Genomic DNA, 18684 nt, shown 5'->3' with positions numbered 1-18684 from the left:
ATGAATCAGAGCAATGTAAAAACACGGTTAAATAAGGCACAGGTATTTTCCCAAGTTACAAACATATTCTATTGCTGAAAAGAATATATTACATACAGTTTATTCTAGTTGAACTATTTTGATTTCTTCAACAGGAAATAACCAAAAAATTACATCACTGCAATTGTTACTGAAATGAATTACTGGTTTTGTTTGTTCATTTATAATTAGAAATTTCACAGATACCATTATGGGCCAGCAAGTTGGTTTGTGTTTTGTACCCCATGAAGGAAGCGCACTTAAGCGTGCAAGACTTATTTCTTTTCTTAGATCCTTCCTTATTAATACAGTTTCTGAAATTTCATATTTTCAACTTCATGACCTCATGAAGCTTGATCTATCACAATTTATCATCTTGTATATGCTAGACCATTTGGGATGAACGCAATACTCGCAGCACCGCAGTACTTCATAGACTGTCATTCTTTCCAGTATAAACTCATTTTCTAGGGGTTTATAACTCAGCGGTATGATTTGTTGCAGAGTGAAACACGGGAAGATGTCATCTAGGCAGCCCTTCTTTAAACTGGAATTGTGTTTAAATCTCTTTAATTGTTTTTATCATTATGGAAGACAGTGAAAAAAAATTTGTTTTGTAGGTTTTGGATACACTAGTGAAAGTCCCGTATAATTCAATTAAGGATTTCATTAAGAACTTTGAAATGCGTAAGCTGTTTATTCATGCTCTGGAATGACACCTGTAAATACAGTAAAAATTGTATTTCAAAAGACTATAGCACTGTTTTGATGAGTTCCATAGTGAGCACAGCAAGGGCCAACACCTTTTTTACGTCCCACTCCTTTGTTCTGTGGGAGATTTATCTAGGGTTTTGCAGGTATGGAAAAGATTTTACCAATTATTTCAATTTGGTAAGACTGTGAAATACCTCTTGCACTAGAGGTATTTCATGATTCATTCTGTTAAGTTTGCTGGTGCTTTAAACTAAGCCAGAAATTAATCCTGAATAAGTGTAAAAGTATTATCAGTTTTAAAACTGGCAAATATACTGGCCTAAAATGCAAGAGTAAATATAGGTGCACTCTTCGCAGTTCTTAAAATTTTCCAGTAAACACGAGCCAGTAAACATGCCATAGAATGACTATAGCATGATCATTCCTGGAGAAAAAATGAATGTATATATTCCTAATAATGATTAACTTGCAAAAAACCCCCACTGAAATAAAGCCAGTAGCATAGCCATATTTTGCGGACTTCCACTTCTCTTAATGACAAAACAAACACTCTGCACCTGAGAGATTTTGCACCTTACAGATTTATCATGCAGGTGACTGGGAAAACAAATGTCTGTGTGTCAATTATAGAGTACAAGCTGTTTGAAGTGTCTACCTTCTTGTGTCTTTTGTCTTCTGAACATATGGATTCTAATTTTTTGTTTGTTTGTTTTCCTTTGCTGGAGGATATTAATAGGTATATCATCCTGACTACCCAGGGCCAGCCAAAAGCTTTCTGTGGCTACAAGACAATAATAGAAGAGACCACAAGCTAAGGCAGGGAAATGGTGACTTCAGACTGTGTTAGTCAGAAGCTGATGAGAGAAACTCCACGACAATTTGGCCAGACGTTTTGCCATTAACTTAAAAAGGAAGAAAAAAAAAAAGAAAAAAAAAAGCATTAAAGAGAATATCTGACTGGAATCCCTGCTGCTTGTTGTGGAGCTGGGAGCTCCGTGCCTACATATCCTATTTGCTCCCTGTTCCTGTCATTGACAGGCATTACCTCCTCAGAGATCTGCCTTTGCTGCAGGTCTCTGAAAAGCCTCTTTATGGTTGAGCAAACTGAATTATCCTCAACAAAGAGCCTGCTCTTTTTTTCTTTTATGAAAGCAGTCACAATAAGGTGGCAAGCTCACCGTGTTGTGTGGCTGTGCTATATTTTCACTTAGATTATTTTGTGGATAGTTTCGGGCCTCATAGATTTGGTGAGGTTTCGTTAGGTTTGATTTAGTCTGGCCTTTAGGTGACTGGCTAAATCACTATCAATTTATTCTGAATATTGAACACTCTGGAGCTGAAATTAAGGTGGTGTTAATTAGCTGTAATTGGTCACAGAGATGGCAGGGAATTCTGAACACTTTATTAGCCCATTAGCAATTGTGGGCAATCAATCTTTAGGACTAAAATAATCTTAAATTATTTAGTTACATTTACCAATTAAAATATATAATCCAGTTACGTGTACAAGAAATGCGTGAAATACATTCATGAATTATGAAGCCAATTAACAAGGTGTATTTTCTACCACAAAGGATGGTAGTAATAACAAACTGCTGCAAAGCATTCATCAAACCAAAATTAATTATTTTTTTTAATTTCTGAAAATTCTGAGAATGTATAAGAGATCTTCCAAAGCATTTTTTTTACTTATTGCATGTTCGTACACTCTACATACTGCATGGGATTCATAGCTTCTTATAACAGGCTTTTGTAATGCATGTCACCTTCATACCACATTAAAAATATTTCAGTCATGTTTATAGTTGTACAACACGACATGATAGGAATGCAAGCTTTCATTTCTTTCCTCAAAGGAATGAACATAACACACTAAAGCAAAACACTGCAAAATTTAATTTCCTTCTTCTGGGTAGATAGAACAGGGGCGAATCTTTCAGCACTGATCTAATTCTTGGCTTATGCTTTCCTCAAATTCCACTGCCAAAGCTGACTTGCAGATCCCATCTCTGTTCTAACCTCTGAACAAATTGACCCATAACCACCAAGGAGGCAGAGCTTTACACATGCACCCCATAACACAGGGTCCTCTTGCAATATTTTCTATCATAACCAGCACCTCCTGAATACTACAGAGTACTATAGAATTTACGGTAATCATATTCTGGATGTGTAAAATTCCACAAAATATATCTTAAATCTCTCTATGAGTGGAGCTTGAATTCATGTCATCTAACTTCAGCTATCTAAAACCTTAGCGTTATCCTCCCTCAGCCTCCCTCAGTTCTAAAGGCTCCTTTTCAGACAGTGAATAGAGAGGGCTCCCCCAAAAAGTAATTTACTGCATCTATTTAGGGATGAAATAAACCGCTTAATTTTCATATAGTTATTCCTGGGACAAATTTCATCTTGTATAAATTGTCAAAACTCCCAAACTTGATAGTTTACTTCTAAAAGAACATGAAACCATAGTAACCATGAAGCAAAATCTATGGGTTGGTACTCTCTAATCATAGAGGCAACGTGAAGTTTATACTGACAAATTAAAAGAATATATAAGATAAAATACAGGTATTAATACTCTACATGTTTTTTTTCATTATTTGCCTTTAAGATAATGACAGCAAAATTGTTAATTGTTCAAATAAGAAAAAAATGCTTGAGTCTTCCTAGTCTGCTGAGGTCAATTCTGTTGTGTTTCTACTTAGCTCCATGAATCTCTGTGTAAGCTCAGGGTGCAAACTCATAATACAGGGTGTTTCCCTTCCTTTAGAGGATAGCAGCTCTGTAGTGTAATCAGGAGGAACAAATCTGTGTATATTCCTCAGTCACACAGTTCCCAGCCTGATTTATTAGGTCAGCCCTCTCTTGTTTTCTGCTGCAGTCAGCCCTGTGCAGTACAGTCACTACTAGCGGTTCTGCTATGGAGCAAAAAATCACCAGGACTGCCTGTATGAACGAGTGAGTGAAATCCTGACTACAAAGGTCCACAGATCCATTCCTCACATGAGAGGATGGGAGCATCCGCCCCTTAGTTGCCTTTGCGTCTCCACTGAGATCCCTGGCTAGATGCTTCCTAAATACCTTATATGAATCTAACAGATGTTTCAATGAAATCTTGCAATCACGCAGATGTTGATCAATAGGCACCTCTAAAGTTCATCTAGTGCAATCCCTCTCAGTGAAGGACTGTTGCCAACACTGGATCCAGTCAGCCGTGGCCATCTAGCCAAGTATTGAACACTACCAAGGATGCAGAATCTGCAACCCCTCTAGGCAACCTGTTTCAGTGCTGCAATGCCCTCCTGGTAAAGACTTCCCCCCACCTCCAGTGTTCAACATGAACTTCTCAGGCAGCAACTTCTGGCCATATCCCCCTCATTATATCACCTGATAAAACAAGGTCTTCGTCTTGGTAACTGTTTGTCCTCTGTCATCTTTGTAACTGCCCTTCAAAAAGCTGCAGGCAGCTCTTCGGTCACCCCTCAGTTTCCTCTTCCCTAGACTAGCCGAGTTCAGCGCTCTCAGCTTGCCTCATTCGTATGCTATGCATACTTTATGAACTTGAACTTCGTGGAACTTCAGGTGGAGAAATGGGAAAGAAATTGAAAGCACTGACTTATGAAGGTAAGTGTTATTTAAGGAAAAAACACACTGAATATTCTGTGTTTTATAGATTAAAAAATATACAGTTGAATATAATTTCTTTCGCATCTTTAATTTACATTTAAACACTAGGAAATTAATTTTAATCATGCTTGCAAAACTAAACTTACAGTCCCGAAAATAACTATTCACTTTTTTTATGTGGTTCAGCTTGTTCAAAGAGCAGTGTCAAATCCAAGAGAAGTATCACTAGGTTTTAGATTTAAAGAGTCACTTAAAAATATGCTCCAAATCCTTCTTTCTATACATAAAGACAGCATTACCTCCGCTGGCGGCAAAGGGCTAAACTGTTGAAGGGTGAAAATCATTCTGGTATCAAGAACACCAGCCAGGTGGTCCTATGTGAAATCTTCAGCTATTTCCATGGAATTTTTTATAAATCAGTGGGTTTCACCTGGAAAAATCACACTGAGCAGGAGCTCAGGAGTTGAAACCCAGGGGTCATGGTAAGAGCAATGTAGCCATTGTTATATTTATGTAAATACAGAAAATAGACTAATACATCCTGGTCTGAAGGAGCAAAGCCGTTCCTTCTCCTAATATTTCACCACTGAGACCTGATTTAAATGCTCGCTTAATTAATCACTTAGGAACAGAAATAACTTTGGTAAGGAAAATAAATGAATTCATGAACTCGAAATACTAAAGTATCATCTCTCAGAGATCCCCAGAAAATACGAACTCACCCTGCAGATTAAATTTCACATTTTTTTATTTCTACAACCTGGTCTGAAAATACCGGTTTCCGTCAACACCTTTGGGATTTAAGCTCATTTAACCAATACAACATGAACATGAGATTTCCATCTGCTTAGTTTCCTGCAGTCTGCAGTACCAATACAGATTCTCATTGCTTAACATTACCCTGACAGGTATATCAAGCATGTGTGAGCTGAAAGTCAGTTCAGGAATCACTTTAGAAGTTTTGCCCGAGTTATGCCCTTGTTTGTGACTGCTTATTAAAAACACATTAAGAACTTGATTGATTGACTGGTTCATTTATATTTAATATGGAAAATCAAAAGCAGAATATGGTTTCTCTCTCTTGGTTTACATCTGTGTTGTAACATTAAGTGTGTTGTGTACAAATTAAAATCTGATGCCTGTTTTGGGAGGATCACTCAAAAGGAACTTTACGTGTTGCTGTGACTTAAGTGAATTCCTTTTGAAAACAAAGACAAATGAGAAGCAAAACATTTTAGTGAGGTTTGTGTTACATTTTCTCCACAATTCCAGTTTCTATGTCATCCATTGATCCAGGATTGGTCAGTTTCTTTCAAGCTCTGTCTATGTCTCAAAAGCTTTTTAAGTAAATCTTGAGATCAATATTGATATATAGCAGGACAAAAAACTATGGATTTATCAGTAAACTAATAAAGTCCAGGAAATTAACTTTGAAACATCAACTCAATTTGTTTTGAATTAAAAGGCTGAAGCCTGAATGTAAATTCCTAGTTAATTATCGTGACAGACGTGATAAGTTTAGATCTAGAATTCTTATTTAAGAAAGAAAAGGACCCTACTCATTTGTTTTCTGCTTCACTTACATGTTTCCCAGTCATTACGGCTGATTACCTCACAGAAGTTTTGCTGCTGAAGTGGCTTGCTGAACGCTACACACCCTTTACAAACATAGGTAATTGATTTTATTTTCCATTGTATATCATTGCCAGATACAAGACATAAAAATCAAGTAGCAATGAGGTAATTTTTATTCCCCATTTCTTTCTTCCCATTCCTCAACCATGATCACAGCCCTTGTACCACACACTTCATTTTGATCTTTGCCCTCAGTAACAAATGTGTACCCCAAAACTTGATCTTGTTCAGTCAGTTCGACAAGTCTTAAACTAGGCTAGAATTATTGCCTTATTGAAGACAAAGGTGTGAATTAGCTGATGTTAAGAAACTGGTCTTCTGTGCTTATGGTTTTTGAAGATGAATTTAGGATTAGCATGTTTAGAAACCCTCTTTCTTGTCATTGAACTATGTAAGCAGATGTCAGAAGATTCAAGGCAACTATTAAAGATTTTATAATATATTTCAGAAAATATGAATTAATAATTAACGTTATTTTTCTTGAAATACTTTTATATAGAAGTTACAAAAAAAAAGTCTGACCACACATGCCTATATACATATTATATTACTGTCAACATACACATTTTCCAGGATGAGGATGGGCTGCAGAATGGAGAGATTTAAATTATAAAGATGTATGAAGTGTAAACTAATATGTTCTGACATTTCTCACAGTATCTCCTCTCTTGGTAAACTCATCAGAGACACTGTGCTGGCTCCAAGAAGGTGAGAGACATGCAAATTTACGTAATACACACTCCTTAATAAATTTTTAAATTTTAATACACAAGACGTCAAACAGAATAAGCTGAATTTTACCTGCAAAGGCTTTGTAATCCACCAAGTCAAACATTACAATAGCTACTGCCGACCAGGTAACAATCAGAGCAACAACAAGAAGCCATGCCGCTGGTGAGCTGAACGTTGTCACGAGGTCTTCTGTAACTGATTTCTTGCCCACTTTCATGGATGATGAGGGAATGGATCCGTTCTTACCATCTATTATCGTCGTGGTTGTAGACATACGTCCTAGGCAAATAGTCAAAGCAGAGGAAATAGAATGTAACATTTGGAGCTTAAAAAGCAAGAATATGAATGTTGTTTTGAAATCCTTCTGTACTCAGAATATTGCAAATAAATGTAAATATTGCATTATGAAAGAGAGGCTCTTTTGCTTTCTGGAAGGAGTTTTTCCTGAGCTGGGGTGACTTTTAGTAAAGTTGATTTGGGAGCAAACATGGTGAAATAGCCATTACTGGCCTTTTTAATTGTAATAAGACATTTTTTAGTCTGCCATGAATAGCTTACAGACCTAGAAGAGTGATTGATGAAAGCATAACACATTATTACTCTCCAAAGGACTGTCTTGTTACGGGCTGTAGGCCAGATTCTCAGGTGATATGATTAAGCGTACTTCCATTGACTGTAATGGTGCTAATGTGTCTATGCCACTCAAGGTTTGGCTGGACTTACGCTGTCAAGGACACATTTCAATGGCAATAGGAATGTGTATACTCCATTTCGTCTAACAGAAACACAAATTATTTCCATGTCCAGTATCTTTATAAGTTGCAAAGCGTGTTGTAGCTGATTTTTAAATACCTACCTTTGTGGCATTTTTTATTTAATGCAATAATCTCCTAAAAAAACAAGAGTTGCAGTGCCAAAGCAGACTTTATTCCAGAAAGCATAGCTTTGGTACTAAAAAGGTGGTAGGAAGGTGAGTACCTATGTTTGCTAAATAAACAGTTGACACACATTGACTGTTTAATGGACAGTTAACAGGAGTGACTTAATCTACTTCTCTGTGGAGCATTAAGAAATGTTAATCCAGGACACAAACCAAAACTATGGTGACTGATACCTGACAACATTTGAAAGTTCTCATATTAGCCCTCCTCACAAAAGAAAGTGATAACCTGAACAATATTGGTTGGTATTTGTTTTCCAGTATATGCAATAAAAATAGCAAAAATATTCATAACTCCACAATCAACAACAGTAGAAGAGCACAGTACCTCCACTTACCTTAGTTTACAATATCTGCTTGTAAGTTACTTTTAAAATATTAAAAGATATGTTGCATATGTTCCTGGTAGGGTTGATGATACCAACTCTCATAAATTAATGTCAGTGATTTCAGGGACCCTTGCCCACAGAGATTTGAAATTTCAAGAAATCAGGTGATGCCTGGTTTGCTCATACCTTTGCTTTTCACCCTGAGATCACCTGTCTTCTGTCACAGCTGGTACAACCTACAAAGCTGACAATTTTCTAGGATGATGGAGATAAGGAAAGTGACAGAGCGGCTCTATAGAAGGTAAACAGATTTAGTTTCACTTTTCACATAGAAAATGGTAAATATGCCATGCAAACTTATTGGTAGAGCTAAGTTATCAGGCTGTTGAAGACTTTCAGATATTTACCATCACAACATGTATGTGGCCTCTATTTGAGAATCACTATATTGATATTCTTAAAGAAATAAACAAAGAATTAGATCCTTCATATTACCCATACTTACATATATTTCTCCCTAAAAAAAAAGATGGTATAACAAGTCTTCCAATCCTCATGCTAATCAATATTTATTTTGTTTCTTTTTCTGTAGAAAGTGAGAACAATACTGTAAAGTGATACTGAAATGACCTTTATGTACCTCACATACATCTGTAGAACAGGGAAGGACAATTCTGGTATCAGACGTTCCCTAACTCTTAATCTTCCATATCCGTAGAGTGTTCAAATTCATACCCTGAATTATTATGTAGTGCATTGCATTTGTGTGTACTTCCCTTAGCTCTACCTTTTAAGCTTGCTTCTGCAGATCAGTGCCTTGCTTCAAGCCCCACAAAGCTGCTCTGCTCAACAGCAGTGTTGTATAAGAACAAGATTGGCATATTACATGTTTTTTGGTACTTATTTGAAATTTAGTCTTGTTTATAGAATGTTTATTCTGCTTATGAATAATGTCTATCTAGTAAGATAGAATTTATGTTCTTTTTTTTATATATTATAAAACCATCACTGCTTCCATTTCTCCAAACATAAATTTTGAATCAAACATTTCACAGCAGGAGAAAAAATCTGCCAAGTGACAGCTAGCAATAAAGATCAGTTTCCTAAAGTCAAATTCAGAATCAATAGCATTTTGTTACCCTACTGCATACAAAATGCAAGTGATTTGCGCATGCAACAGGTCATAAATGACACATTATGCATTTTTTTCCCTTGGGGATATCAGTCAGAGTTTATGATGTGTAAGAGAGAATAGAAAGTACTGTTTCATCTCGACAAATCTGATTAGTATCACAGCATACCTCCAAGGACATACTAATGGCAGATATTTGCACAGTTATAATACAAGCAATTAAAACTCTATGTATGTATCTGGATATAGACATATACATATAATTACCCTTCAAAGTAAAAATAGTTCCTTCCTGTTTAGTATACCTAACTTTTCAAATTCAGACTGCTATGTGTCGTCTTTGCTGAAGAAAATGGTTTCCCACAATTTATCAATCCGAGCAATGCTGCAGAGACAAAGATCAAGTATGCTAGAAGGTTATCTATTGCATGCTTTTGGCTGCTGATGTAGCCAAGTCAGATTTCCCTTTAAAAACTCAGGACGTCATACAGTAAAATACAGCTATTGATGCAAATTTTCCTGGAAGTCAAGCTAAGAAAAATGTTTCTATACTGCTAGATTTTGCCGAGGCAGATTGCTTGCAGTACGATTCAGGTGCCTAAGAAAGGTCTCCAGTGTTGTTATAGGTGCTTTATGGTATTAGAGGCATCCACACAGGACTGGCAGGCATCGCCTACAGGACAGTAACTTCTGAACTGCCTGGAGGAGTCCAGACAGGATGCCCTAAACCACTGAAAATAGAAATTAGATTTTTATGTCCCTAGCTACTAATACAAACAAAATTGTCTGGAGGAGTTTATTTGATGACTCCCGAGGAAGAGTGTGTGCTGATACATAATCTCATGTGAGGAGGATTGTATATTGATACCATTGTAATTTCATGACTTCAAAAAGAAGAGGCAATAACACCAAGATGATTGCCCTCCCCCCTACAGCCACTCTGTTATTGCAGTACCCATGGTCCTATCCTGACGCTTTTCTGTGCCTGGTACCTGCTTTGCAGTCCCCAGTTGTTGTGTACTTTTTTGTCCATCTCCTACCAGTGTTAACCTCCTCTCCAAACCTACAGTGATGCTATTCACACATCTAGACCAGTAGAATAAGAAGGGACCTACGCATGGGCAGTGTTTCAATCAATTCAACCAGCAGCAATTCTCCTCTCTCTCAGAAAAACGCCAGAGTTAGCAAAGCTCCTGCCCGAGAGGTCAGTGAGGCCTCAGCTGACCAGCAGGGGAATGAGAAAGACAGGTACTTTTGGTGCTTTGAAATCACCTGATGAAGCCTATCAATTTTTACTTGTAAAATTGACAGGGATCCTTCAGCAACAGGTTAAAATCAGATCCCTGAACTTCTCCAGACATTCTTGCTGCCCATATAATACACATTTTCTCTCCCAAGACAAATTTCACTGTTTGCATTAAGTCAACCAGAATCCAAGTAAGTTTACTTTAGGATACTTAGATGAACACTGCAGTGGACACTGCAGTGGATCAGGAGATTCATGAGCAGATCAGTTGTCCCTATTTTGGGGGAGGAAACATCCGTCACAGGAGTGGAGGGTGCAGCTGAAGGCTGTTACAATTTCAGCCATCCAATTTTAATCCACAACCACATGTCTACTAGAGCCTCCTGGCACTTTGGGTTGTGATTGCTATTGATTTTCAATGAGGATGGGAACTTCAAAAAGTTATATATACATTTCTATAAAAAGATTACTGTGGGGATGTATACCTCTGACTTCACATCACAATTTCTCATGCTCACAGGACTGCCCCATCAGGTCACAAATGTCACCTTTATGTCAACAGATTGATTTGCTAAATTCCAAACAGCTCAAATTCTGAGATTCTTACTACTCCTCTGGTTTCAGCGTTTCACTTAGGATACAATCTGAAGACCCATAGCGTCTCATAGGTATAAATAAACCTTGACAATTGCTGACAACTTTGAGGAGAACAGTGTGCGACTTTCTGAGTCCAGGGTGAGCTTGTAGTCCTGGCAGCTTAGATAAAATACCCTTTGTAGTTGTGAGCTGACCTCTCCTTAAGGCATAAAAAACATAAGAGTCCATGGCTAAGGGTGGGCACTCGATTTTGCAGTTCAGCAGCTATACCTCCCACTACCCTAGAGGCAAAAAAAAAAGAAAAAAAAAAAAAGGCAAAACACAACAAAAAATACCCCTACTTCATTCAGACTTATGCAAATGTAAAATAGTACTTTTCGGTATTTATGGTATTTCATACTTATTTTAGGTATTACAGTATTTGCCAATAGCACCAAAAAAAAAGTCAAGTAAATATTTAATGTGAAATGCCTTTTTAAGGCTGTGTATATTAAAAGCAGAGGGCTTTTAAAAGAGGTTGTTCCCTTCTAAATAATAATATTGTTGCTAGGGCAAATCGGTTGGGATGCGAGAAGCCTCAGTGCAGTCTGCTCTAAATGAAAGAGCTGGTAGATTTTGACTTGTCTTGTCTGTTCCACTCCCCAGATGAACACTCCAACAAACAGGCTATAGAGTATTCTGGATTCAGGTCATTAATGTCTCCTGTTCGACCTATTCCACTTCACTTGGAATATTTAAATACTAATTAAGGGAGCAGAAAAGAGAAAGAATGACTGTATAAATTGGCATTGTATATTAAGCACCGGCTTGAGCCTTGTGCTTTAACCTGGTGACCTTATCAATCCACCACTGTTGCGATCAGGCAGGCAGGAGTCTCAGCTTATGGTAAGGAGGGTACCTCCGGGAGACGAGGACAAGGGATTAGAACCCTTCAGTGAAGGACTGGGCAATGGATATGCAATAATCATCTGCTGCATTTTTTCAGGACCAGCGTATCACCTTTAGTGAGTCCACAGACCTCTACAGTAATCATTTTTTTCCCATGCGGGTAAAATGCTTTTTAACACGAGAAAGGACTACGCCTATGCCTGTTGTTCAGGTGATACTGATGCCTGACTGTGGAGTTGTTCTCTTTTAATTTTTCTGCTGTGGTTTCTGCACCCTTGGTTTATACAAATGGAAAGGAAAAGGCAGAATTTCTGCTGCAGTTAATAACCAAAAGCTTGCAATAGAATAACAGTAGCAATATTCTTTCCTGAGGAGGGCTAATGAATTTTGTCCAGAAAGCTTTTTCTTCATTGTAGGTATGTAGCCAATTCCCAGTACTTCCATAGGCACAGGGAGCTGGAAACTCTTCACTGGACTCATGCCTTTTGCCTCCTTTATACACTTGTGTGAGAACAAAATGCTGAGCAGAGAGAAGAGAGAACCTCAGAACCCGCCGTACACACCTGAACAGAAAGCCTCCACTGTCTTATCCAGCCAGCACCAGAGGCCAAGAGACGCAGATACTGGACGGTGAGTAACAGAGTGCAGGACAGATCAGAGAAAGAAAAGCAAGAGGAGTCCAGATGGGCAAACCCTTTTTCTCTCCTCCAAATGCTGATAAAGTATGTGATTACAGTGGATTTAAAACCACTTACTACGGAGCATCTGTAGTCCTGGTAGCCTTCAGTTGGTTAGGAACCGAGTTAGATCCACTAATGTGGATCATGTTTTCTATTGGACATACATGGTAACACAAGGGCAAGACTCTTTCTAGCAGTGATAGAGGGGCACGTGGAAACAGGGAAAGAAAGCTTAAATAGGCTTAAATAGGCAAATTCAGTTTATCTTTGAAATCTCCTCTCTCTCACCATTATCTGCACCGGGCTCTGTGAGTAGGGCAGCGATCTGCAGTTCAGCCCCGAAATGGGTGGTGGGCACCTAGTGTAGGTGGTCTGAGTACGAACAGGTTTCTGCAAGCTGTTGAGCAGAAATGTGATGATCTTAAGAAAAGCTAATTTATTTAGAGCTGCAGCATAAATCTTCTCTTGAGATGGCTGACATTCAGCTATTTCTTTTCTTTTGTATCATATTACTTCCCTGTACATACGAATGAATTAACGCAACTGGTATAGCTAAAAGTGAATAATATATAAAAGGAGTTTCACAAGTGATACCAGAATTTACAGACTTCAGAATTCATCACACAGAGTACTGAAGTGTTGCTCTACAGTTTATGTAATTAAAGCGCAAAGGGAAAAACCTCTCAATGCCTATGATGTGTATACTGGCAAAATTCTCAAAATTAAAAGGTAGTCTTTCTGCAGACTAAAGGCTAGAAACCTGTGACTGGGACTGCCTGTGCGGGGAACATTTGCAGATGTATTGGTGACTGATAGTTATAAAAATGTAATATTCTTTATGAAATGTGGAAAATAGGGTTGGGGATTATGCAGCAACCAATTCTACATGACAGAAGAAATAGAATAGAGATTATGGAATATGGAGAGGATGGTGCACGAAAATTAACTGAACAATTGAATTCAGAAGAGGCACTTATAATTACATGCGGTGCTGTGTACTTTTTTAATTTCCTTTTCTGTTATTATATCTCTATAGGTTTATTTTTGATCAATAGAAAGCATCTGATAATTTAAAGAAGTAAATTGTATTAATCTTTCCTATTCATTCTCCAAGAAATTACGTACACCAATCTTTTGATCTCATCAATTCCAATAAGAAGTTTGTAGAATAAAAGATACATCCTATCAAGCCGTTTCATTATCTAGTTCAAAGAAAGTGTGTACTTCATGCAGTATCAGTAAATAATACTAATAGCAGTACTACTTCTAATACATACAGCATTAAAAACTAGAAGTTTTTAATTCTGTATTCAGAGGTGTGATATATATTTTGGGATTGTAATAATGACTGTTTCTTAGGATACAGAACAGTGCCATGTGCTATGTGGGGGAAAAAAAAAAAAACCAAACCAAAACCAAACCAAAACCAACAAACCAGATTGAAAAAATAATTTAATTAAGACTAATTAGAAAAACTCCATAACTCTATGATAGGAACAGAAGATTACTTTCCAGTGATGTATGGACAGATTACAATATGGACCATGCAACTGCATGAAAGAAACCAGGACTTTTGACTACAAAGACATAATCTCTGAGTCAGGAATTTTCTTTAGTTCATATCCCTAAATGCTAAGCAAGTATTCTGGCAGGGCAGGGGTTAAGCACTTAATGTCTGAACTTACACTTTTTCCTCAGTCAGTGGCTGCTGATGAAGACAAGATAACCCACCAGCTGGCCTAATCCTCTGACATGTTGGTTGTTTCTCATGCTTTTGCTGATCTCATTTGCACTAAATAAATACCAAATAAATAGCAAAGTCAAATAAATGTCCATTTTAAACAGTATTTTATTTCTGTTATTACTTCTCCACTGCTCTTTATTTGCAATGATACTTGTATGGAAACAGGATCTTTAAGATCTTTCTTTAAGACCTGCTGCTTGCAGTCATAATTCTTCCATTGTGATATTACAACCATTTCCATGTCAATCTATTGTGAGGATTACGACGATTCTAAATGGGAGGAAGCAGTGAGAGAAAATGAACTTTGAAGAAGCAAATCTACTATTTTTATGCAAATGTCCTTTATAATAAAAAGGAGAAATAGAAAATGTATGGGAGGATTTGTTTTCCCACATGGAACAATTTTTCAAGACCCGCTGTGAAGTGCTACTGATTCTCAATAGAAGAAATATGGAAAACTCAGAAACTAAGCTCCAATGTTTTTAAATAAGTTCCTTACTCTATTTTGCTCTTTCTTATATAATGCATCATATACCTGGTATAAATCACTTTTTGAAATAATTAATCAGCTGAAGCACAGCAGTTCTTCATCACACTCCAAGAATACCAAATCAAAATGCTTCCAAACCCCACATTTTCCACCTAGCTACAATTATTTGAATGCATGTATCTGATTTTGCTTTTTTCGGAGGACAGCTACAAAGATTACTTTAAAAATACTTTTGTGTATATACAAAAGATTGGTTGTATCTCATGGAAAAAGTTGGCATACGTGGTTAACTCCTTGCTACGCAGATTCAAATGTTGGATTTGGACCATTACTGTACACAAGGAGTCAGAATCCCCTGAGGGCAACCTGGTCTTCACCCCCACGGGAGCCCTCCCGATCAAGGGGACAAATCTCAGTAGCAGCAATTAAGGATGGTTTGTCTAGAAAAGTTCAGAGCATGGAATGGGATAGCAGGGAAGTCAATCTTCCACAGTTGGGAAATTCATTCTGCTCTAGCAACAAGCGTAACTGAGAAGATTTTGAAAAGGAATAAGGATATACAACTAAGAAAAGCTATCTTTGCTTCAGACAGATTTCCCCTACAGAGAAGAGTGGGAACAAAAAATCTTACCAAACACTTAACCCACACACAAACAAAAAAAGTGTAGATGCTTGCAAAACTAATAGGCACCATATGCATTTTTGGGGAATGCATCATTGGATCCTGTTGAAGATATACTAATACTAGCTATTACTTGTTCTGGAATAGGCCAAAGTATGAACTGTAGTATTGGATAAATTACCTGTGAAGAAGAGGAATTCTACCTATTTGTACAGACATCTTGAAGTGATCTGAGAACTTCAAGGAGGGGAAGTAAAAGCCAGTTTCAGTTAGCCTCCAATTACATTGTGTTTTAAAATACGATCATCAGTAAAATAAGTTAACTTCCTCTCAGCTGACATACTTCTAACCTTGGACTTCAGAGAGCCCAGTTAGGTCAGATGATGTCTGCAGGATTTAGGAGACCACATCCCATTGAAAATTTATACAAGAAGAGTCCTAAACCACTTGAAAAGTTGAACTTCAGTGATTTGGAGCCGAATTTCCATCTTTCCTTATGTGTTTGAATTTCATAGTCTAGTAGAGCATTAGTTGATTCTTCAAATTAAGTGGAGGAAAATTTGTCTCCTATACCTTTTCAAGGAAATGTAAAAACCGCCTTCACTTCATTCCAAAATTGCTTATAAAGAACATTATGCCAATACAACCTTTAACCTTCTGTCTCTGCGTAGCTGTTTCTTGTGTTCATATGTATGTCAAAGAGCTTTTACATTATTCTGCTTATTCAAGTACAACAGACACAGAAGGGATTACTGGTTAGTTAGTAGTTAAAAGATCTTCTGTGTTGTTGAGCCTGCTGAAATAGTCCTATATGACCGTACTGTGGGCCTCTCTGCAATAATTCATACCTGAAATGACTTTGGAAAGAAAAGTAAGGGAAGCCCTAAGGACCAGGTTTAAAAGATAGCAGGTTTTATTGGGAAATTTTATAGATCATTTTACTTACAGCTATATCACTTTGTGTAGTAATTTCTTGAGAACTTAGAAGACTACAGGGGTTAAAAATAATTAACAAAGAATAAATTACTTCTATAAAATCTAAACTACAGGAGGTACAGTTGATAAGAACAAGAAAAATGCCATTTACTGCACTTTAAACCAGCAACCAAGTATGGTAAAGGGACACTGAGCTGCTCTGTTTTCAAAAGGCTTTGCCTTTTCATGATCTGGAAGTTGAAATTTATTTTTTTTTCTTTAAATAACTATTCAGTTTGATATGTTTTTACGTTTTCTTTTGGAAATGCTGAGATTTGTTCAGAAATCAAATGTTTCATTTCCAGCTTCTTGGTATGTAGATGAGGTAAGAGTGTAGCTGAATTCTGAACACTAAACATTATGAATTCTGAATACTAAACTATCAGCATCCTGAGAAATCCATTGTTTGTTTGGTTGCACACCTGAATTTTTTTTATCAATCACTAGTAATACCTTCCTTTTTTTGGAAACAGATTTGTGCTCTAAAACAGTAAAAAGTTTTACCTTCCTGTTCCTCTTAGAAATCTGACATTTCTGAAAGAGATGCCAAAGGGGTGTCAAGGTGTACTTGTGAGTTGATATAAGCTGAGAGGTACTTTTTATCTTTTAAAATGTCAAAATGAAGGTTGGAGGAAAATGGTTGCCATTTATCTTTAAATAGCATGAAACCTTCTGCAGCAAGAGCGCTGTATGCATTCCCTTTGTTATTTGTTTTGGAAACTCAACTCTACACAGCCCTGCAGCCTTCAGAGGGGATTAGAGAAAAACACTGACTTTCTTTTTTGTTGTTATGGAAAAAAAAGAAAAAAATATCTGTTCCCATCTGTAAAATAATGATAATCATAATAAATATTGAAAGTCGCTAGGATAAATAGTAGGTTACAAATACCACTGTCTTCACTCCAGACAAGTGTACCAGTATAAAGAAACTCTGTAAAGAAAATTCAAGATCTTTGCTTCTTCTGGTGGAACTACCATTATCTCCTAAATAAGTGTGTCTAGGAATGATTAATAAGATCATTTGCTTGATTTCATTTATTCCAAGCTAACCTGACACTGGACGTAGAACCAACTGTGTATGTCTTAATGGACTGCTATCTACAGACTCTGAAAATGAAAGTAGTTCAATGGTCTCCACAACTTAAAGTGAAAGCAGCGTCTCACATTGCCAAGTCTTCCATATGGAGCTACCCAGCCATTACAGCACTCAAATATGGAGATTACCACATGCAAACAGTTTGAATATATACACGCATAACTCATATTGAAGAGACCTGACCCCAGCTGTCTGACCAGAGACAGAAGAAAAAGACATTTTCGGCCAACAAGAATCCAGGAATTGCTATGCAAAGAACTATGTTGTAAAATATATACATATATATGTTGAAAAGACTTTGCTAAAAAGTGGAGAAACAAAATTCCTCATCTGACAAAAGGGGAAAACTACAGTAAGTACTTGTGGAAAATCAGTCATCTATGTCACTGACATATCTCAGCTGTAAATGACAACTTACTATGAATCTATTACAGGTTGTGCTGTCTGGGAGACAGAAAATCGAGAGTGATCTACTGAAGAAAACTGTTATGTGGCTTGCAAAACAGTGTAACCAATTTCATGAGAGACAGTAGTTAGCTATAGCTTGGAATAAACAAGAACAGATGAATCAAGGTCCATCTTCTGTCAAGGAGTTACTTTATGAGAGTACTCCATCTGTACTTCAGTACTTCATCTGAACAGCTGAAGGCAAGTCCACTACGTAGGCACCTAAAATACTAGGGAAACAAAGTTTTCTAAAACTTGCTTTGAAACTTATGAGGCTGTCAAAATATACCCCCAAAATGCTTTCTGATATAATATCTGTATTCAGTCTGTATTCCCACAAGAAAAGAATTCTAGGAAGCAGTGGTAGTCATGATAGGAATGGCTCCTCTGAAGGTTTTGGTTTGTTTATTGTTTTCTTCTTTTTTGGTCTGAAAGCATCCTTTGGAAAATATCCCTTCAGTTTTAGGGCATGAGAGGGCTCTTGAACTGACACCGAGGAATAACATTCAGTGTTTAGGTAAAAGTTGATGGTGTGTTTTCTCATTTTCTTTTTGCAATACTGATTCCAAAAATCGTAACCTGAAGTTGAAGATAGACCTTGATAGACTAAATTAATATTTTCATTCATCTCTGGTCTTTATCTGGAAATAGGCGTGATGTCTATGGGCAGCTGAGACATGTAGGACACCCTGTCACAGTGAGAACAGTTGATCTTTGTTGAGGATACATATTAATAATACATCTGTCATCTAAAATGTGTTCTGAGATT

The 18684-nt window shown here is 37.1% G+C and overlaps 1 protein-coding gene across 19 annotated transcripts in view; it reads right to left on the bottom strand.

Moving 5' to 3' along the window:
- Positions 1–18684, bottom strand: part of TRDN (triadin) — a 236903-nt gene that overhangs the window by 191527 nt on the left and 26692 nt on the right. For all 19 annotated transcript variants that reach the window (XM_054194837.1, XM_054194845.1, XM_054194850.1 and 16 more), the window contains exon 2: positions 6799–7008. In XM_054194837.1, the coding sequence (XP_054050812.1) occupies positions 6799–7003 (205 nt within the window). In that variant the 5' untranslated portion in view covers positions 7004–7008. The remainder of the gene's footprint in view (positions 1–6798; positions 7009–18684) is intronic.

Source organism: Rissa tridactyla, chromosome 3 (assembly GCF_028500815.1).
Source record: "Rissa tridactyla isolate bRisTri1 chromosome 3, bRisTri1.patW.cur.20221130, whole genome shotgun sequence".
Lineage (NCBI taxonomy): Eukaryota > Metazoa > Chordata > Aves > Charadriiformes > Laridae > Rissa > Rissa tridactyla.
Note: the sequence above shows the minus strand (reverse complement) of the source record. Positions and strands in the feature narration are given on the sequence as shown.